Here is a 21,978-nt window from a genome sequence, read left to right as displayed (position 1 = left end):
GGGTCATAATCAAAACCACAGGCATTTTGGGCTCTGTGCCAGGGTCTCTGAGCCCCCTGGCAGGGGTCTGGGCTGCTCAGGACAGCCAGAGGGATGTCCTGGGTTCTGACACTGTCCCAGCCCTGGGCTGCAGCTTTTCCAGGAGGGAGCTGTGGGACACAGTGCCAAAGGCCCTGCTGGAGTCCAGGTAGACACATCCCCAGCCTTCCTCACATCCACCAGGCAGGTCACCTGGTCATAGGAGGAGATCAGGTTGGTCAGGCTGGTCCTGTCCCTCCAAAGCCCACGCTGGCTGGCTCTGATCCCTGGCCATGCTGTGGGTGCCCTGTGGTGGCACTCAAGGTGATCTGTTCCATAACCTTGCCGGGCACCCAGGTCAGGCTGACAGGCCTGGAGTTCCCCAGCTCCTCCTCCCAGCGCTGCTTGGGGATGGGCTCACACTGGCACCTCCAGTGCTCTGGGCCCTCCCTGCTGAGCCAGGACTGATGGTACATGATGAAGAACAGCTTGGGGAGCTCATTTATGCCAGCTCAATTTTATGCCAGCTCCCTCATCACCCTGGGATGGATCCCCTCTGGGCCCAGAGACTTGCAAACATTTAAATGGTTTAGCACAGCCCTGACTGCTTCCTCCTAGATTACAGGGGGCTATCCTCCAGGGGGGCTCCCTTTTCCCATCTACCAGCTCAGGAGGCCAGCTGTCCTGAGCACAACCTGTCTTACTGCTGAAAACTGAGAAAGAGACAGTGTTAAGTACCTCTACCTTCTCCTTATCTTAAGTTAATATATTCCCCCCTGCATCCAGTGAAGTATGGAAGCAGTCCTTGCCTGTCCTTTTGCCAGGATTGGTTTTGCACTTAAAATTCACTACATGTAAATGTTCTTAATCTTATGCCAACCTCTTCTCTACTCCTTACACTAGTCACAGATCTATTACATTGCAGAAGATCCACATTTAACAAGAATCCAAGCCACTATCTTAGTAGGGGAGCTAGACATAAATGATGGTGAAAAAACCTAAAAATATTTTATGGCTGTCTTAATATAATTAGGGAAATCTTTTACAGTACTGTTTCATGCATTCAGGTATTTTATTATGGAATTCCTTACAAATTCAAGCTATTTTTCAGCTTACTGCTCTCTCTTTACACGTACAATTTCATTTGTTTTCTTTGTTGTTAATTTCTATGCTGTGTCAATCCTTACAATGAAAGTGCAGAAGGAGATGGTCTCCATTAACACAGTGGTGGTGCACATTTGTGTCACTTGATGCAGGAATAGCAGTGGAGGTCTTGACTGGCAAAGTAGAATATGGAGACTCTCTGCTTCAGGATAAACTGAACAAACTTGACTTAATACAAAACAGCTTTTGAAAGTAATATATACATTACTTTCTAGATACAGAAACCAATATACCAGGTATCTTTCTCCTTTCTTTTTTTAAGATTACAGTAAAAATAATCATGGTAGCACCAAAGATGCTGAAACATGTATGTTTCACATTTATTTCACTGTTATACTGCAATTACATACTGTGCTTTTTGTTTAGAGGGTTGTAAAGATAACTTAAAATGTATTCTCTAACTAGGCTGGATGTTTGAACATCCTGAGTTTCTCAACCTTCTACCCTATGGTCACAAGAAAGTACTTGATGATAACTGCACACCTGAGATAACATTTTCATTCATCCAAATCTAATTGTAATGGACTTCAAGCTGAAGGAGTGCTACAGTCTCAAAGAAGTAGAAGACAGAACACTTAGGTTACAATATAGAGCAAAAAATGAAATACAAATAATCTTTAAATATTATTTCAGCTAGTCATAATTCTCCAAGTAGTGATGTAAACACAATATCTAGCAGACATGCAATGCACAAATACAATGGAAGAAAACACTAGTGAAAATTAAAATTATGATCTATTTTGTTTTTTCAAAACTTTTAAAGATAATCCATACATAAGTCTTTCATAAAAACATTGACAAAGATTAACTACTTTTCTCATTAAAAAACCCCAAACATTTCACAGTAGATATTTAGCTTAGGAACACTGCTTACCTTTACTTTTTCTTCCAATCTTCCTAAGCGCAGGCTGCCTTCTATAATTTTCTTGAGAACACCCTGATTCTCATTTTCCAAACATCTGGCCTGCAACCATGCAGTAAAGAAAGCCACATGTAACCACTCTGTTTGTCAGGGCAAACAAAATGCATACACTGAGGGAGACACCACAATTCCATTTTGAACTCCAACTGTCTGAAGAACCAACATGGAAAAAGAGTCCTGGAAATTATTCTCAGAACAGCTCATTAATAATTTGTCAGCTGACTGTGAATACTATGAAGCAGTATTATTCTGAAATGAAACATACTGTAAACCCAACCAATTCTGTGACTTTTTTCCTACAAATCTAAGTATGCATATGTAGGGATCCCATTTTTAAGCGTAAGACTAATCCTTTAGGTCACATCTAGCAATCTGCTCTCAAACAAGCCCTTGAAATTGGCAGGGGTTGAGGCAAGGATATTTCTAATATGGTATGATTAATATTTAAAAGCAGATATCCCAGAGATTGAGATCTAAGAATCAGTTCCCCCAATTTCTAGGATACATTTATTGTGCCCAATTTCACAATCCTGAAGTCCAGTTTGTAGTGGACAAGGACTTGAGCTGTGTCACCATAGTTCCTGTCCTAGAATTAGGAATTAACTGCTCTATCTTTTTATCCAATGCTGATGACAACCTTTGTCTACCACCTGAACAACAAGTAAAAAAAGCTTTATTTTTACAAAGTGTTGTGGAATTATTTCAGATTCAATTTGAAGAGAAGAGTATGAATATGAAAAATTGAAATTGTGCCCAGTATCCTGAAAAAGAAACAAAATGGGTTTACAAAAAGCTCAGAAACCTCCATGCCAGGCACTTCCACTAAGCAGAAGTCGTTCCAAAACTCTCAGCCTGTCAAAATGACTGCTAACCAACAAGGAGCAATAATATGCATATGCATCCACAGCAGACAGTCCATACAGATAAGGATAACAGTCCACCCTTAAGACTCAAAACAAATACTAAAATTTTATGATTGTGTGCTATTTTTAAATACATGTAGCTATTTTTAAATACATGTAACATCAACTTCTAAAACTAGGTTAAAAAAATCTTTTAAACTTGGCAAGTGCCATTTCAGACCCTAATGCTCATGTGAATTAAGGCTTAATTATATTACCTCCAGAAATAAGGGTAGTTGTTTTTAATTGCTCCTCTAGAAAAAAATCTTTCACTGCTCCTATCCTATTTTCTAAAGTCTACTTAAATAGAGCTAAATCCTTGAACTGGAATAACAGCTGTATTCTTTGATAATTCAGCTGAATAATAACTTGTGCCAGTAGCATGATAACTGTGTGAAATATTAATTAAGTCACAGTAATTATTTAAAGGTAATTACCAAAAATACAAGATGATCACGTTCCTTAGCTATCTTCTCCACCAGCCCAATGAGGTTTGCTAGATAGTGATGGGCTGCAACTTCTTTTTCCATTGCTTCCTCCAGCTGCAGTTGCAGAAGACCAATTTTCTTCTTTAATCGTCTGTAAAAGAGAAGGGAAAATCTTTGGATTGGGAATTAGTAATGGCCTTAAAAAACTTGTATCACACATGCAAATCGACATGTACAAGTCTCAAACAATCATACATACTGTTAAAAATGCACTGTCTTAGAATATTTGCAGCGCCAATAGTATCATGTTAAAATTTCTGGGGCTGCTTTTTCTTTACAATATGTTAGCTGAATAACAACAGTAACAATGGTTCAAAGAACAGTTTTGTGCAATGGCTACAAGCTCATATTTCTTAAGATACAGAACAATATTACTGTCTTTTCAAAATATTGTGAACTCCTCTCTAAGCAACCAGGTGCATGAGAAGATCTGCAAGTAGTGTAAGTCTTATCCTTATCTAACTGGAAAGAAGGTTTGTCTACTCATCTTATTTTCAGATAATTTTAATTACTAAATTAAAGATATATTCTTAATTTGCACATAGACACAGAAAAGTGAGATGAAAACATACAAAGGTTAGCAAAACTTGAAAACCATGCCCCTAGACATGACAAAGATGTTTAGGAAACATGTTTTTTTGCAGTAGGTAGAAAATATACATTATGGGAAGTTAGATAATATTTTTACAGATATTTCTGTTTTTAGAAATAAAATTATTTCTGTACAAGAAAATGAGACTGTGACAAGACCTGTTTGTCTTTTGAGTCAACTGCATCTCCGTTTCCAGGATCTTCTTGTCAGCCATGAAGTTGTTTTTCTCTAAGAGGAGTTTCTTGTTTTCAGTTTGCAGTGATGCTATCTTTCCCATTACTGCTTCCACCTCAGAGAGCTTTTTCTCCTGCTCCTGCTGTAAACAGCTGCAAAAACCAACAGTGTAGAACAGGTATCATGTACAGATCTACAACACTAAAATGCTAAGTTACAGGAAGATACCCATGTTGAAATTCTGAAATAAGATACACTGAGAATGCTCAATGTTCCCTGGTGACAGAGAGGTATTAAAATCTCATATCAAATTATTCAAGTCATTCCTCTGACTGCACTTTATATAAATTATAAAAATTAAATTATAAAAATATAAAAATTTGTGTTTATTTTTTTTTTCAAATAAATTACTATCAACACCAAAATACAAGGTCTGAGGACTTCTCAGGATGGCACTGTACCATGAAACAGAAACCAGCACTATCCAAAGGCTTGAGAGCATTCAAATTTATGGAATGTCTCCACAGAAACATTACTCTGCAGATTATGCTGCACAGCAGCGCTTTTGAGTTGTGATGTTTCATGTAATTTCCATATAGTAACAACTGAAGAAACTTAGAACTTCTAGCTCAGAATTTCAGGATTCTTTAGACATGTTCCAAAGATGGGAACACAAGAATGAAAACATTTTATATATAGTACTGATAGAAACAAATAGGTTTGACAAAAATGGAATTTTTCATGCTTCCTCTTCTACTATTCAAAACGGTGCAATTGGCAGTAGGTACTCTATGGTAAAAAAACTTCTACCCATGTTTCTAGAACTGGGATTTTGTAATTTTAAATGTCTCTAAAAACGAAGACAGTATTTTTTAAAGACTTCTTTCCCTTTCTTTGTGCTTTGGTGGTTACCTTCCTGGATAACCAGCAGAAGTTTCCTCCCTACAGAGTGCTGTGTGTCGTGCATGCCTTGCACCAATGTTTCTCCATATATGCACCATAAATAAACTCATACCTTTTTAAATCATTCACCACAGCCAAGTGCTCCTCTGCTGTTATTGTGCTGTCCACTTTGGCTTTCAGCTCCTCACATGTAGAACACAAAGCTTCCAGCTGCTTCTGGTACTCTGTTATTTCTTCCTCTTGACTCTTGTTCTTATCTTCTAAGACTACTATTTGTTTGGTCAACTTTGAAGCTTTTGGAAGGAGGGAAAAAAAAAGTCAACTGTGTATAGCAGAACTAATTCAAGCACTGAGTGAAACTTCAACAAAACCATTACTACATTCATTCCTAGTTGTTTACAACATTATGTAACAGAGCATTTGTCAGTTTGTGTTTTAAGAGTTTGGACTTGACTTTTTGCTGTCTCAAGCAACTTGTTTTAGAATAGTGCAGAAACTTCAAGAGTATTTCTTTTCAAGGCTAGAAGCTCAGTGAAATGTCATTTTACTCTGAAAAATTCTGATTCAGTTTGAAGTGCTCTTCAATTATGCAAATGACTGTATTGCTGTTTAACAGTTCTTCTCACTTTTTCAGAAGAAGTTGAAATTGAGTATTTTTTATAGTGTCAATAGGTGATAATGACATTTTTTTAAAGTATCAGTTCACATCCAGAGCTTGATCTCCTATTAACATTACCTACATTCAAGGATGGTTTTTAGGCCATATAAAGTTGCAAAAACACCCCCAGCCAACCAAACCCAAAACACTGCCAAGCTTGCCAAAACAAATAATGACAACAGAAAACAAATAAAAACCCTACAAAAATCAAAACCTGCAGTACCATCTTTAGTGTAGTTCAGGTGAATAGCAACTCAAGCACTTTTACCTTCTTGAACATGCTGTCTGTGACTATCTTTTGCTTTAGCTTGTTGAATTTTGAGTTGCTCCATCAACACTCCATTTTCTTCCAAGACCAGCTTGGCCTGAGTTTGCAGCAGCTGCCTGCAATGATAAATATAAATAAAATATAACTCAGATGTTATGTCCAAAGAACAAACACAGCTGATTGTCAACAGTGTAAACTTACAAAATAATATTTGAACCTCTTCAAAAAACAGATTAAAAATCCTTATTGAAAGCAAAAAATAAAACTTGCTCCAACCTCCTTGTGAGCAGAAGCTCACCCACAGTACAATCAGAGCAGGATGAAAACACTCCAATGGTATTTTGTATTAGTGGAAAACTGATGCCATTGGCACACTGGAAAGGTATGTAACCTGCAATACCTAGGACAGAATTACATGGGCTTCCCGTGCAAAACTCCACATTCATATTTAATCTTTACTCCAAAATTGTTCCAGGCATTGCAGATCAGCATTGTTCCAACATGACAGTTGTGATCCTATTAATTCTTCAGCAAAAGAGTGTTTGAAGACAAAAAAAATTTCCTTGAGATCTGTAATTTTAAAAGTTTGCATGAAATAAGCAAAATAATTTTAAACTTTGAAATTAATTTCTAGGAATATAACTTGCCATTCTGTAGGGGTAATGAAGTTATTTAATTGCCCATGCAAATCTTCATTCTCCTTCACCAACTCTTCAACTCGTGCTTTAAAATTCTTCATATCCTCCTGGAAGACAAAAGATTTCATATCAAGTTCTTTATAATTATTTTGCTTTAATTTTTACATCAAGAATAATTTTTTAAGTACACATGCTTAGGTGCCTTCTAGTTCTTGTCATAATAGAATATTATCTCACTACTCACTCATCTCTAATTCAGGGGTGCATATTTGATTTCTAAATTGTTTCATTAATCTAGAATATTTGATTTAAAATAATACTGATATTGTGCCACATTTTTGCAAGTTGGAGACCCTGAGAAGATAGGTTTAAAAAGCTGCATTCTGGAAATTACTGGATGATACTACCCATTTTCAGTAGGAGTGACATGGATTTGGATATGGTAAGACAACACAGTGAATTTACAGTAATATAAAAAACCCTTGCTGTTTTCTGCTTATTTTATGCCTGAATTTTTTGAGTGAAATACACTTACTTTCAAAACCTAGGAAGTTGTACTCTGAAACAAATAGCTATTTTTTCAAACATTCAGTGACAAAAAATACTTCTAAAAAGCAAAAAGAGAACCCAATCTTTTAATACCTAGAATTAAGTATTCTTCTACCACAAAACCCACAAGCAGCTGCAAGAGCACTGAGTTCCCATCACAAATGACAAAAATTCTTTCCACCAGTGACTAGTTTATGGTTTGTTCCATTTTTAGAGCACATCTTACATATGTCAGTGTAGTGCATGCTCCTAACCGTGAACAGACTGATAAAAAACAAGCAAACCAAGTAGGATGAGACAGAACAATACTATGCATGGAAAAGAAAAACAAAGTAGCTTTAAATTTTAGGCAGACAATAGCACTGGCAAATCCCTTTAAAAATTTCGTAATTTTTTTTCTGCTTTAGTGGATATTTTTTCTAAATGGCAACTTGCCTCATGTTCAAGAATAAAATCTTCCTTTTCTCTTATTCTATCTTCATATGCCAACAGAAGAGGTGACAAATACTTCATATCCAACTTAAAAGAAAATTAAAAAATAAATACATGTAGATTAATTACAAGCCATCATGTCATCTGTATTTTTTACTTTGGCTACAGATTATTAGTTTTTAAAGCTGTTAAGGGCGTTTCATATATGACTTGCAGATTTAAAGTGCAGAACTTACACAAGCACACAGACCATCACAGACAGAATGATGCTGCAGAAACATTTCACAGTACTGTGTTAGGAGCAAGCTTTGGAAAGGAAAAGACCTCATGCTTTACTTGCATCTTTCTTCTAAAAAGCAGCTTTAACTTATCACTGTATGTATCACAGCAGAATATGGATGCAAATGAATAGAAAACAAGATTCAAACACTTTAGTGAATATAGTGCTAAAAAAATTATCTCGGACTCATTAGTAAGTGGGAAGGGAACTTTTACACTCTCAAATATGCATCTTTAAGACTAAATACATTCATATGTGATTATTGGCTAAAAAGAGAGAGCAGGAGAACTTTCCCACTGTGTACAGTTCTCAGTAACAGTGAGGAAGGAAAGTATCAGATCTGTTTAGCATTTCAAGGAGAAATGTTTTTAAATTTTACAAATGCATTCCCTTTCACAGATTATTTGCCCTCTCCTTGTCAGAAATTCAAAGGCTACTACTGGATTCATGACCATTCCTACAATCAGAAATATTCTGTTTTCTTTCACTATGATCACAAAAAAGTAACAGCAAAAGATTACCAATTAAGACTAACAATTAAGATTACCAATTAAGATTACCAATTAAGCAATAGACCTTGAAAGACCTTGAAGCAAGCTAAATGCTAGACAATTCCAAGTGAAGATGGCATTTATGATTCTCAGCATAACAATACTTTTCAATAGCTCAAAGTTGGTGACTATGTGCAGTTTGTAGCTTATTGTACATTCAACTGGAATTGCACACATTCATTACAAAGTTCTGCCATACATATTTTTCTGCCACAAAAGAAATGTTTATGATATTCTAATAGTATGTGATAGCACAGCAGAGTAATATCTGAATACTTTGATTCCAGTAAAGAAATTCTACTTCTTTACTTAGAGAGGAATGAACAGTTAAGTGCAAGTATTATCTGACTTACCAGCCATGGTGGTTGTGGTCCTTCCATGGGTAAGCTTTTCAGCTTTGCATTCTAGAACAGATATTTAAAAAGATATTGACATTACTTCCTGCTTTTTGAAGCACCAGTAACTGTCCAGTGCAGTCACCATTATCACCCCAAACAAGCTTATGTTTTCATTACATATGTTGCATATGTAACACACATCCAAAAAACTGAAAGTTCAGTATCTTACTGATACAAAGTAATACTGAATTCTTAATATTAGACTTAATGATAAAGGTTTCTTTTGAATTATTTTAAATTTCATAAAAAGAGCAATTTGTAGACTTTATGGCAAATCTAGTTTTAGAAAACAGTCATAAAAATCTCAAAAGATTAAATAACAGACAATGGGACATTTCAGTAGAAACTGCCTTGATAACCAAGATTCTCACCTCCTCTTGAGACAATGACCTGAATTTAGTTTGATAGCGACTTAATTCCACATTTAAACGATGGACCACTGTTTTCAAAGCATCATTTTCATCTACCAGCTCTTGTGCTTGTTGTCTGAGAGAAATTAACTCTGTTGCCTCCCCTATTAAAACAAATATCCAACAAGAAAGTTCCATTAAAATTCAAGAAATGTTCACAACAATTTGTTAATTGTAATGAAAAAAAAATTAAATAAGCTAGAATAATAACTAATAACTTCTCTCAAAGAGAAAGAAAATTTGAAAAATCCCATTAAAAACTATTTGCAAAAAATCAATTCTATTTCAAACAACAAGTAATTTTGTTTTTGGATTATCATGTACTTATTCCTTGACAAAATTTCTACAAATGTAGAAAATACTGTTTGGAAACTACTTCTGCATGCATACTTGCCTAATTCAATGACTTGAAACCTACTGCTAGAGGAAAAGGTTGTAAGAAATTAGAAAAATTGAAACAAGATAACTACAGAATAGCTTATATGTTTCTCCCACCTTCTCTGTGTGAGTTCTCTGCAGCTTCTTTAAGTCTTTTGTTTTCTTCTTCTAGTTTCTTCAGCTTTAATTCCTGTTCTTTTATGAGCTGTTTTGTTCCCTCAAATTGCTGGACCACTGCTTGGTATGCCTTGTTCAGAGACCAATTTTCTTGTTTTAGCTCTCTGAATTTTACTTTGCCTATATTCTCCCATACTTGCCTTGCCCGAACAGACACATCTGTAATGTCACAGAACAAGGTATTTAAATACTAGCCAGACTGGAACAGGAGTTTCAGCAAATTAAAATCCATTTTTTCTAATATTAACATTATATTGAGTGATACTTTATAAGATCTAAATCAGTATCCAGACTGGAATAGGAGTTTCAGCAAATTACAATCCATTTTTTCTAATATTAACATTATATATGAGTGATACTTTATAGGATTTAAATCAGCTCATGGCTCCCAAAAGGTAAGACCAGAAATAATTTTGAAAAGTGGATTTGGAAAGAAAGCTGTGGAGTGGCTGCAAGTTCCCATCTTTTCTCTCAGACACTAAAAACATTCATTCTTTTAATGTAAAAGACAGTGTCAGCACATCTCTCTCTCCCAAACATCAGTGACTGGAGAGGTGAAAGTGAAATGCCCACTGCAATAAGCAAAGTGTTTGTGCCCTGCAGGGACTAGTCAGTATTCTTGATCCCTGCAAATTTTAACCACCCACCCAATGAAAGCTTTACATCCCTTCCCACTGAACAGCTTCAGTGTTACTGAATAGAAGTTACTGACCAATTCTTAAAAAATTAAACTTTTAGATTATCTGCCAAACTCTGGATATGTAGTCGCATCAGTAAAACTGATTTTCATTTATACATGCATATTAATTAAGTGAAAATGTCTAGCAAAGTCATTGAAAAGTCCAAAGTACCTGGAGATGGTGGAGGTTTGTCATGTATCAGATTTTCAGCTACTGATTTTTCCTCCTAGCAAAGAAATAAAAAATGAGATAATCTGCTTTAACAGCATCACTGCTGAAAAACTTAAATAAAATTTTTAAAGGAGTTTATTTTATATCAACAAAATTGAAGGTTGGATTCGCTGCTGATAATACACAACTTATCATCTAGTCATCTAGACATCATTTAATCAATTATCACTGCCATCAGTCACTTGTGGACACCTGAAACTCACTATTATCTTTAGTAGTCAGAAATGTTACAGTTCTCAAACCAGTTTTTTTTTACAGCTGACATAAAAGTCACAAACACAAAGCTTCTTGATGAAACAGGAAGGGTATTCTTCCCACTTGTTAGTCTGTAGAGAATAAGACTTTAGAGTAGTCAATTATGTCAGTTCCTAACTGGGTATCAGCAAATAAATTAAAATGTAAAGTGTTTTTCATAGTTGAAGAACTTTGTTCTTGCTTTGCTGGAAAAAAATTGAAAATATTTGTACATTTTCAGAAGGGAAAGAATTGCAGTGTCATTTATGCTAAGGTATTTACTTGAGGTGAAGGTGATGTAGAGACTTCCTCCATGTTTCTATGAAACAGCAGTGAAGTTTTGTAAAGATATGCTGTCACTAATTTAACACTGATGACACTGAGTGACACCAATGACAAAATGAGACAAAACTCATGAACAATTTCAAAGAAAAAGATATGTGGTTAAGAACTTGTAAAAAAAGTTCTGATAATAATGGAAGAACTGACCATTTTCATAAACAATTTTTTGGCAAGTTGATCTAAGAAACGAAATTTTTGGGTATTCTTTTTCAAGCTTATGAAAGCAGTCAGATCAGCTCAAATAGAAAACTGTACAAAAATGCAGTAAAACCAGACTCAGAATTTGAAAATTAACAGTATGAGCTATCCCTTGCTGTAGCATGTTTGCTCTCATTCTCAGTTTCTTTCTTGCACATGAGGAGTAATTGACAATATACTATAAAAAAAAAACCCAACAACTTTTGAATGGCTCATTTACCTACATAGTAGTAGTATTTTTCAAAAGGAATGATTAGCCATTCTTGTATCCCAAAGGAAAAATATTCCATAGTGGCAATAAATTAGTTTTCTTTTACGTGACTGCAAACCTATCAGCTTTTTTATGACAGCCTATTTTCCAAAAAGCATCATAAATCAATCTTTATAAAAGTCTTACCTTTAAATTCAAGCCCAGATTTTGGTCTTCTGTTAAAGAAAAACAGATCTTTCAGTCAATTAGAACAAAAATCATTTTAAGTCCATAAACCACAAGGGTTCATAAGGATATATATGCACACATGTAATTAATGCAAATAAATGTAAGAAAGTCCTTCCCAAAGCACAGATTAGATCACTAATTTTCCATTAACTGTTTCATGGTCTATCAGGACACTGATATGAGACCTCACTTTACCTCACACTGGACAGGTGCAAGTATGGAAGAACTGAAGCTGTATTGTTGGCTTCTGGGATAAGTTTAGAATTTGACTGAAGAACAAAGGAAATATTGTCACTGATTTTACTGGACTCAAATCCTACTGCATCTCTGAACAAAACAAGTGTAATTCTGACAGCTTTCAAGGCCTGCAGCAGTTACTGTCTACAAGAGGGATTAGAAACAGTGTATATATCCTACAATTTTCAGTTTAATGCCTTCACTTCCCAAACGACTTTATCAAAACAATCATTCTTTTTGAATATTGTTCTCTATGAAATAGAGAAATAAACAGAGAAATAGAGTCCACTAAATAATACTGGGATCCAACATCAATAAAATTTAGAAAGACACCATTTTTTGCAAATTGACTCAGTTTTGCTTCCTCTTTCCTATCCACTAGCTACAAAGCGCTACCATCTGTTGGAGATACAAAAAAGTCTTATAGAATAAGGGCCTGACAGGCCTCTGTTCACTTCTGCTCATTTCTGACACTTCAGCTCATGGGAAAGCACTCTGGGAAAGCCTCAGCTAAGGGGATAGCAAAAACCAAGTTACAGAACCTAAAAACCAAGTTGTGTAAACAGAAAACAAGCCACATAAGCAGTGTGTGCTCAGCTTGTGTTTGGGATTCTGACTGGTCAGGGCACACTTGGACACTGTCAGATCAAAAAGGGGATGGGGAAAGGAAATGTGAACAGCAGCACCTGCAGGGGCAGGCACCACTGCATGTTTGTTCTATTTCATGGGAATGGAAACACGTAAGAGTTTACCCTCTGAATACAGCATTAAAAGGTTTTTTACAATAAATAATCTCCCTTTGCAGCTGCTATGGTGAATCTGTGTTTTTCATTCATCATTGCTACAACCATCCTCTGCAAAAACTGCATTTTCCAGCTCCAAAACTAATTCTTATTTCCCTATTCTTGATTTGAAAATAATAGACAAGATAATTATGCAAGAAAACTGCTACACCAGTACATTGGCGTTGCTCTATTGTTATAATATTTTTCTCCAAATATTCTATTGTTATAAGAAAATAGCCTAAGGACAGATCCAGTAACAACCCAAATGTCCCTAATCTAATGAAATGACTTATTGAAAAAAAAATATTTGTGAAGCTTAACAATTCAGTGCTTAGGTTGATAGCCTGAGACTGTTTATTTCTCTATTCTGAAGAAACATCCTGACACCAATAATGATACAACTTTTGTAAAAGGTATAAGCAACACTACTATCATGCCATTTGATTATTAAAAAACTCAAGAAGTTTTTACTACTGTTTTTCAGACAAGTAAAATAACTGATTAAAAATGTTTTTCTCTATCTCTAGCTTTTGGCTTGTTTTTTTTTTCCTTTTGAACACTGTTAGTTTCTACAGCTTCTACTTTTTTCCTTTTTTTTTTTTGAACACAGTAGCACTCCAAAAAGTTCCAGATAACAAAACTGACTGCTTCAACAAAAGCATAGTAGAGAATGACTGCACTTTACAAGACAAGAGTTCACAAAACCTTTCTCCCTACCTCTTCATTTTACAGTGGCTGACAGTTCATTCCACAGTGAATACAGACCAATCTTTCCTCTATATGCAGGTTTTTAATTTCCTGTAACTATTAGAAATTGCTAAGTATTTAGTAGCATTTCTTTAACTGCCCTTTTAAAAAAGGAGTATAATATTACAATATAGTATCATTTTATTAATTTTTTCCCAATGGTATTAAAAGCATTTTGACTTAAAGTAAGTTTACTTACCTTCTATTTGTACACTTGACTTATCCACCACCACCTGACACTCAGTTTCATAGGAAGAAACCTTTTCCTTGTCAGCATTAGGAATAGGAGATGGTGGAAACTCTTCCTGCGTAAAAATAAGACAAACCTCTCTAAATCACGAGATCACTGTTAAAACAGCTCATGTACCTTGATACCTGTATGACACATTTAGTGTATTAACATCCCAGTCCCATTCAGAATTGTTCACCAATATTTTAAAATAGTAAGTGATAAGATTTGTTTCTTCTCTTGATTTCTTGGGGGTTTTTTTTGTGTTACTGTTGTTTAGGGTCCTATGTAAATAAAATCTAAACCTTACAATGATCAAGAGGAGGCTAGCAAGTATGAAGTGATTAGTTCAAGTATTCTCTGTCACCTTCTTTGGTTACAAGAGCCCATGAAATTATTCTCTATTTTCTTGTTTGCTGTGGTGTATGTGATCTTGATTATCAACCATTTATCCACAGTATCAGTGCTGTGAGGGATGAATGAACCATTATGAACCACAATTAACATTATCTTTCCTGGTTTGACCACTGATCACACACCAATGTTCCACATATTCTGCTCACTCCCCCCCTGCTTTTTTTCTGTGGTATTTTCAGGGTTTCTCATTGCAGGGAGGAAATGAGGAAATGATGAATCTGACTCTATGTTTTTAGAATTATTTATTATTTTATGATACTATATGCTATATATATATGATACTATATACTATATTATATTAAAGAATACTATACTAAACTATACTAAAGAATAGAGGAAGGATACAGACAGAAGGTTAACAAGGTTAACAAGATACTAACGAAAAACTCCTGACTCTCTCCAGAGACCCGACACAGCTGGACTGTGATTGGTCACTAAGTCAAAACAACTCACATGAAACCAATCAAACAATGACCAGTTGGTAAACAATGTCTAAACCACATTCTAAAGCAGCAATACACAGGAGAAGCAACCAGATAATTATTGTTTTAATTTTTCCCTAAGGCTTCTCAGCTTCCCAGGAGAAGAAATCCCAGCAAAGGGATTTTTCAGAAAATGTGACAGTGACACGCTTCCCTTCTCTTAGCAGCTACTGTCTCTGCACCTTGGGGTGTTTTATGGATTCTTTCACGTTTTGGGATTTGTGGTGTATGTTCTAAGACTGATGGTCATACTTTACTAGTGCTGGGTTTTTTTGAAGAGACATCTTTTAAGAGATCTTTTATTGCCTTTTTCGTACTCGGGTATTTCTTCCTGTTTGTTAAATTTTTGTCTCATTTTTGATTTAACTTTAAATGTGCCTTAGGAGTATTAAGTTCATTGCTGGTTAAGACAATCAAAAATTACAGCATATAAAAATTCCCTGGTCTTCAAGAAAACGTTAATTTATTTTGTTTGATTCTGAATCTCCCCATTTCTATATAGGCCTGTGCTCATTAGCACAACACTGAATATTTAACTAAGCTTTTACCATTTAACAGTAAAGTTACTAGTGCTTTTAACAAATCATCTACTATGTAAGTACCATGCTCAATATAAATTATTGGTTATTTTACAAGATTATGCATCATTATTATATACAATATAATTATGCATGATAATTACATACAATACCAGTGTGCTCCTAATAACCAGAGAGAGACTCTGTGACAACCAACAAACCTCCATAATTCATGTAAGAGTAAATGAATCACAAAAATTAGCACGTGAAATAAATATTCAATATGTCTGAAGAGTAAGAAGAGAATACAAAGCATCTGAAATATTAACATGCATTAATATATTAAAACATGGTAAAGGATCTAATGCATTTAAAAATCTTACCTTTTCAGTCTTGCAGGGAACAGCATAAGTAGCATTGGTGCTAAAGCTTCCTTCCCTTTTCTCATTACTCTGGCAGCTGGACACTGCCTCTTTATCAGCATCTGAAAGATATGTGTCCATGTCCTCATCTTCACCATAATTGCCCGATATTTCCAGGGACTGTAGAGGAGATCTGTCACAACCATCAAGGTTCCAGTTAGATCTGCAAAAAGCAATTTAATGCCTGTTTCAGCACTGCCTACTCTTCAAAATAACCCAACACTACTAAAGTAGAACCATCAGTCTTACAATGTACACAAGTCCAAAGAGACACAGAGACATCTAAGCTTCTGTTAGCTGCAAACAAGGAATGTAGCTGTCTCGCTTTTGAGACAAATTTCAGGAGAAAACACACCAATGAGCATTTCCTCTAAAGAGAAAGAGCTTCAATAACTCCCTTTTCTTCTACCAATGAGAGAAATAGATACCAAGGGGTGAAAGGGAAAAAAAACTGGTTCCTAGCAAAAAAATAAGGGTGCCTGCAAGGCAGAGAACCAGAAAAAAAAGAAATAAATGCTAAATAGTGAAATTGCAGAGCCTTACCCCCCTTAGAAACCCCATGTCAGCCTTGGCTGGCAGCACTGCCCCCTCGGTGCAGTTCCAACTGCAGCCAGCGGGGGCGCTGCTGGCTCCCGGCCGGCAGCAGGGTGCGATGATTCCCCCAGGCTGCAGGGGGCGCTGTGGTGCGAGTCTGGCCATTGTCTGTCTCTGACCCGATGGAGAAGGCGCTGGCTGTGTCACACACACAGACAATGGCGGGCACAGCCAGCACACAGGGATGGAGAAGGTGCCAGCTGTGTCACACGGACAATGGCGGGCACAGCCAGCACACAGGGATGGAGAAGGTGCCAGCTGTGTCACACGGACAATGGCGGGCACAGCCGGCACACAGGGATGGAGAAGGCGCTGGCTGTGTCACACACACAGACAATGGCGGGCACAGCCAGCACACAGGGATGGAGAAGGTGCCAGCTGTGTCACACGGACAATGGCGGGCACAGCCGGCACACAGGGATGGAGAAGGCGCTGGCCGCGTCACACAGACAATGGCGGGCACAGCCAGCACACAGGGATGGAGAAGGTGCCAGCTGTGTCACACGGACAATGGCGGGCACAGCCGGCACACAGGGATGGAGAAGGCGCTGGCCGCGTCACACAGACAATGGCGGGCACAGCCAGCACACAGGGATGGAGAAGGTGCCAGCTGTGTCACACGGACAATGGCGGGCACAGCCGGCACACAGGGATGGAGAAGGCGCTGGCCGCGTCACACAGACAATGGCGGGCACAGCCAGCACACAGGGATGGAGAAGGTGCCAGCTGTGTCACACGGACAATGGCGGGCACAGCCGGCACACAGGGATGGAGAAGGCGCTGGCCGCGTCACACAGACAATGGCGGGCACAGCCAGCACACAGGGATGGAGAAGGTGCCAGCTGTGTCACACGGACAACACAGACAAGGGCGGCCACAGCCGGCACACAGGGATGGAGAAGGCGCCTCCATTACAAACTCACAGTGGCAGCCAGTCCCCGTGCCCCTCTGGATAGCAAAAGGGGGTCTAGAAGGAAACCTGAGAGCAGCACATCCAAGCAGCATGGTGGACTCCCCCAGGACAGCAAGCAAGAGGCAGCAGAAACTCAGCAGCTGTAGCTGAACTTTTTACCTCCTGCAAGGGAGGGGCAAACAGCTCCACTGCAGGGAAAACCCCAGAGCAGCAGCCAGGACACTGCGGAGGGCACTGGGCAGCAGCCCCAGCTCCCAGACACGGCAGAGAAACTCCCCAGGACTGCTCACTGGCCTTGGCTGCTCCCTGGGCTGTGCAGAGGCTGGGGGCAGCACCAGCTGGAAGCAGGGTGTTCCCAGTCCTGGTGGGCACACACTGGCTCTGGGCTTCCTGAGAGCGGAGCAGCAAAAGAGGCCAAGATCAGTGCCAAAGCAAAAATAACAATAATTAAAAAAAAAAAAAAAAACCACAAAAAACCCCAAAACAATAGAACAAAAAAAAACAACGACAAAAAGAAGCAGCAAACCCCAGAGAAACAGCAGGATCCCTGGTCAGTGTGTCCAATGGAACAAGCCCATTCCTCTCACACTGCCCCAAACTCCCTCCAGACACCCCGGCTCAGCTCCATTCTTCTCAACAACTCCAGAGCCAGGGAGGGTGGGAGCTGAAGCAGGGACAGCAGCCACCCTGGGCACAAACTAAACCAAACAGATCAAAAACCCCAAATGGTATGGGACAATAAACCATCTCCAAGACAGTGTCAATGTGTATACTCTAAACCAGATAATTAACACTGGTACTACCTTTTCCTCTCTATCTTAAAATGACAGATTAGAGACAGTTCTTAATTCTACCAAAAAGACAGTCTGAAATAATCATTTTGGCACAAAGGAAATATCTTACATGTAATTCAAGTGATTCCTCAGTTCATCACGTTCTGTAAAATTGATCATCATTTGACAGAAATAGTATGTGATTTTAGTTATGACTGTTGTACAATCAAAATCTACCTCTCTGAAGATTGTATGTGTGACACCACTTTACAAGAAACAGAATAAGGATTGTTAGACACTTCAGACTGAAGAAAAAAGTAAGTAGCAGTAACAACAGGAAGTCTGCTGTCACTCTGGTAAAATTGACCACCGAGAGATTCCAAGGTATCATTTATCATCACAATTTAAGGTATCAAACCAGAAAGCATACACTACCCTATTCCAAGCTCTGTGACTGTTGCATATGGCTCCAAACATTCTTGTTCCAAGAAGGTGGAATCACTTTCAGAAAGGGATCTCTGCCGAGGCTGAGGAATAGCAACAGTGCGCCCTGTTAGTGTTGTTGCAAGGATTGCTGCTGCTAGAGCAGACCTGGAAGGAAACACAATAAAGCAATGAAGCAGTACTGATGCTTTCTCTGTGCTCCACATTTTATAACTTTTCCCTTGCAAAATGTCTTCTCTATTTAATCAAAGCAAAATGTTCACAGTTAACAAGCATAAATACCCCTGAATGCTGTGGGACTGGTTATAAACTATAACCTCCCCCCAAAGTAAAGCACAAAACAGTAATGCACCTATCCAAGAGTAAGGTACAATATCTACTGGTTTTCCCAAATCCCATGCATGAAAATCATGGAATACACCAAGTTACTTTCCCAAAATTCACATCAATAATTTACAGAATTTAGCACTCACTTTAGCCATAACAATACCACCTTGTGTTGTGTTGAAAAGGTCTTCCATGTCCTGCTATTTTGTCTCCATTATTCCCTACTCTAAACCTTTTACTGATGACTCTGAAGTTGTTAATAAATGTTGGCACACTGCAAACCAGGACAAGCAAGCAGAAGTGCCTATTTGTGTGATGCTGTGGAGTACAGAGAAGGGTATGATGGAAAGGAAAAATAAGTAGTAACTAAGATTAAAGCAGTGAAATGCTGAGAACTGTAAAATGAATGACAAGAACTTGAGGCCAAAAAAGGAAGAAGAAATTAATTAGAATTAAGTAGGAATGTTACAGACACTAAAAAGGCCATGGAAAACAACCAGAATGCAGAAAAAACATAGAATAAAAACTGTAAGAAACTACAACTTAAAAGAAAAATACATTGCATTTTTCCAATCCAGAGTGGTGTTACATGCCAGGTTTTTAAGTCCCTGTTATGGTAGCAAGGCTTAATTTCTGTTTTTCTAATGAGCTAACATTTCCTGACTCACAGCGCTTGTGCTGCTGCAGTCCTACACTCTACTGTAGCAGCCAAATTAAAAATTCCACTAACTTTAAATAGTCCATTTGTCTTTAATTGACTCAGACAAGTCACATGTTCACAACAGTTACTGTCCTGAATATTCACCATGCTTAGGAGTGGGGAAAAAAAGTTCAGAGTGAGAAATTTCCCCCCTTACAAACACATTATTTTTATGAAAAGTTTTGTAAATATTGTAAAGACATGCAATTCTTCTAATCATATTTTTCTAGTATGCTACAATACCTGATGAAACAACAAAAACTATTTTAAAAAATAAGAAAAAAAATTTAAAAACCCCAAAAAGCAACACATACCTGGGCCTTTCTGGAGAAGGGTTTGGACTACGAGGGGGAGGGGTGCGGGGAACTGCAGGTTTAGGAGCTATGCTAGCAGCAGGGACCAGGCCATGAGCTATGTGTTTCTAAATGATTTAAAATAAAATTAGTTGACAATGATTTTAAGGATTACAATGAGAAAAAACCACAGAACTGAATGTGCACGGAAACTAACAATGCAAAATATAAGAAGGAAGAACAATTACATGCAATTAATGTAAACAGAAGACTTGAAATGGCTTTTCATTCCCCTTAAAGTCAGAACACCATGTAAAGCTGGCAAGTTCCTTTCACATTTATCTACAGCTGCTCTTGAAGGTTAGAAATGTGATTTACATGAGACCCATGAATGTACATTTTCTATCCACTATATCCCAATTTGCAAAACCAGAATTTGAACTTACTCATCTTTTTCCTATAGATACACAAGAAAAACTGGACTAGAAAATAACTTTTCTCAAAATATCAGAATGCGGCTTCAGAGTAACAATATGAGTCCCCTTCTACAGTTTGTCAATCCTCAATCACAGCAGTATGAGATGGAAAAAAAAACCCTCGCTACCACTAAGTCTTGCAGTCAAAGGTTCAACCTTAATTATAAAAAAATTTAAAAAACAATACTTTTTTTTTCATCAGCAAGCACAATTTTTTTTATGGTATAACATTAAATACCAGCTCAGAAAAACTGGGACCAGAGCTCCTACAAAAGTACTGTGAAGGGAACTGGATACTGGCTGAGGTTGAAGGGAGCTCTGGAGATTGTCCAGCTCAAGTTCCTGCTCAAAGCTGGGTCACCCACGAGAGGGTTGCTTGGTGTCCTGTCCAGTCTTGTCCTGTGTATCTCCAGCCTGGACCAGTGCTGAGCCACCTCACAGTATTTTATTATTATGTTTAAGTTAATTGTCTGCGTTTGAGTTTGTGCTTATTACCTCTTGTTCTCTCTCCAGGCATCAGAAAATACTATGCCATAATAATCCATCACGTTTGGGCAGATGTTACTTTTCTACGGAGTGAAACAGGCTAAGTTCCTGCTATTTCTGCTACAGATCTTTTTCCCCCCAATCATTCTTTAATTCACTTCTCCAACAGGAGAATGAAGATGCAGACTGGGAAATATTTCTGGTTTTTTATGAAGTCACATCAAATAATTAAATGGTGCATTAAAAGACTGCCTTTTTCCTCAGTCATGCAAACGCACTGCTCCCTAGTTCTGCATACGTGTCTGGCATGCACCATTTCTTCTACTACAGGCTGTTGACTGTAGACACGACTATGACTGACCCTACTGAAACTACCAGGGAACACAGCTGAAGTAAAAGTCATCCCACGGTAAAAGGGTGACAACAACAGAAGATCAATACTTTCACTGTAGTAATAAACAAAAATTCAATTAGTTCAAGTACGTTGGAAGAGAACACCGGCACAACTGCTGACAGCCGTACAGCCTTTGTCTGCTTTGGGCCGCCGGTCAGAATTTTTATCAGCTCACTTTACAGTGAACGGCGCTTCGAGCATCGCCCCGGCAAGCGCTGGGAGCGAGCGAGCTGCGCTGCCAGCCCGGCCAGAGGGGAGGGGAGAAAAGGGAAGGGAAGGGAAGGGAAGGGAAGGGAGAAGGGAAAAGGGAAGAGGGAAAGGGGATAAGGGGAAAGGGGATAAGGGGAAAGGGAAGCTCGGCGTTCCTGAAAAGCCAGGCAGGCCCGGGACTGAGGGAAAGGAACGCACCAGCCCCCAGACACCATTTTGTCTTGGTTTGGGCTTCACATTTTCTCCCCGATTTTCACTTTAAAGTGCTCAGCGATTACCGGCATCAGCCGCAAAAGCCACCCCCGGCCCCAGCCGCGCACAGAACCCTGTGTCCTGCTGTCCCCGCTCACGGTCACGGAGCCCCAGGCTAGGAGATGTGATACTCACGAAGGGGCCCCTGCGGCCTCTTCTGAACAGGAACGCCATCAGGACGGGACGGCTCCAACCACCGCCTCACGGCCGCCTCCTCGCCGCGTCGGACGCTTCGCCTTCCCGACCCGCCCGG

At 38.3% G+C, this 21,978-nt stretch overlaps 1 protein-coding gene across 2 annotated transcripts in view; it reads right to left on the bottom strand.

Moving 5' to 3' along the window:
- Positions 1–21,978, bottom strand: part of CEP89 (centrosomal protein 89) — a 35,781-nt gene extending 13,803 nt beyond the window's left edge. Inside the window, exons 1-17 of one of the 2 annotated variants that reach the window (XM_031065379.1) lie at positions 21,861–21,978; positions 19,929–20,035; positions 18,579–18,734; positions 15,825–16,026; positions 13,995–14,100; positions 11,985–12,013; positions 10,754–10,808; positions 9,843–10,061; positions 9,309–9,451; positions 8,893–8,943; positions 7,712–7,795; positions 6,737–6,834; positions 6,090–6,205; positions 5,276–5,456; positions 4,245–4,412; positions 3,444–3,585; positions 2,057–2,146 (exon numbers count right to left, since the gene is read on the bottom strand). In XM_031065379.1, the coding sequence (XP_030921239.1) occupies positions 2,057–2,146; positions 3,444–3,585; positions 4,245–4,412; positions 5,276–5,456; positions 6,090–6,205; positions 6,737–6,834; positions 7,712–7,795; positions 8,893–8,943; positions 9,309–9,451; positions 9,843–10,061; positions 10,754–10,808; positions 11,985–12,013; positions 13,995–14,100; positions 15,825–16,026; positions 18,579–18,734; positions 19,929–20,035; positions 21,861–21,899 (1,986 nt within the window). In that variant the 5' untranslated portion in view covers positions 21,900–21,978. The remainder of the gene's footprint in view (positions 1–2,056; positions 2,147–3,443; positions 3,586–4,244; positions 4,413–5,275; positions 5,457–6,089; positions 6,206–6,736; positions 6,835–7,711; positions 7,796–8,892; positions 8,944–9,308; positions 9,452–9,842; positions 10,062–10,753; positions 10,809–11,984; positions 12,014–13,994; positions 14,101–15,824; positions 16,027–18,578; positions 18,735–19,928; positions 20,036–21,860) is intronic. The other variant, XM_014311348.2, reaches the window with a different exon arrangement.

This window comes from Geospiza fortis, unplaced genomic scaffold (assembly GCF_000277835.1).
Source record: "Geospiza fortis unplaced genomic scaffold, GeoFor_1.0 scaffold1194, whole genome shotgun sequence".
Taxonomy (NCBI): Eukaryota; Metazoa; Chordata; class Aves; order Passeriformes; family Thraupidae; genus Geospiza; species Geospiza fortis.
This window is presented reverse-complemented; position numbering and strand designations above follow the sequence as displayed.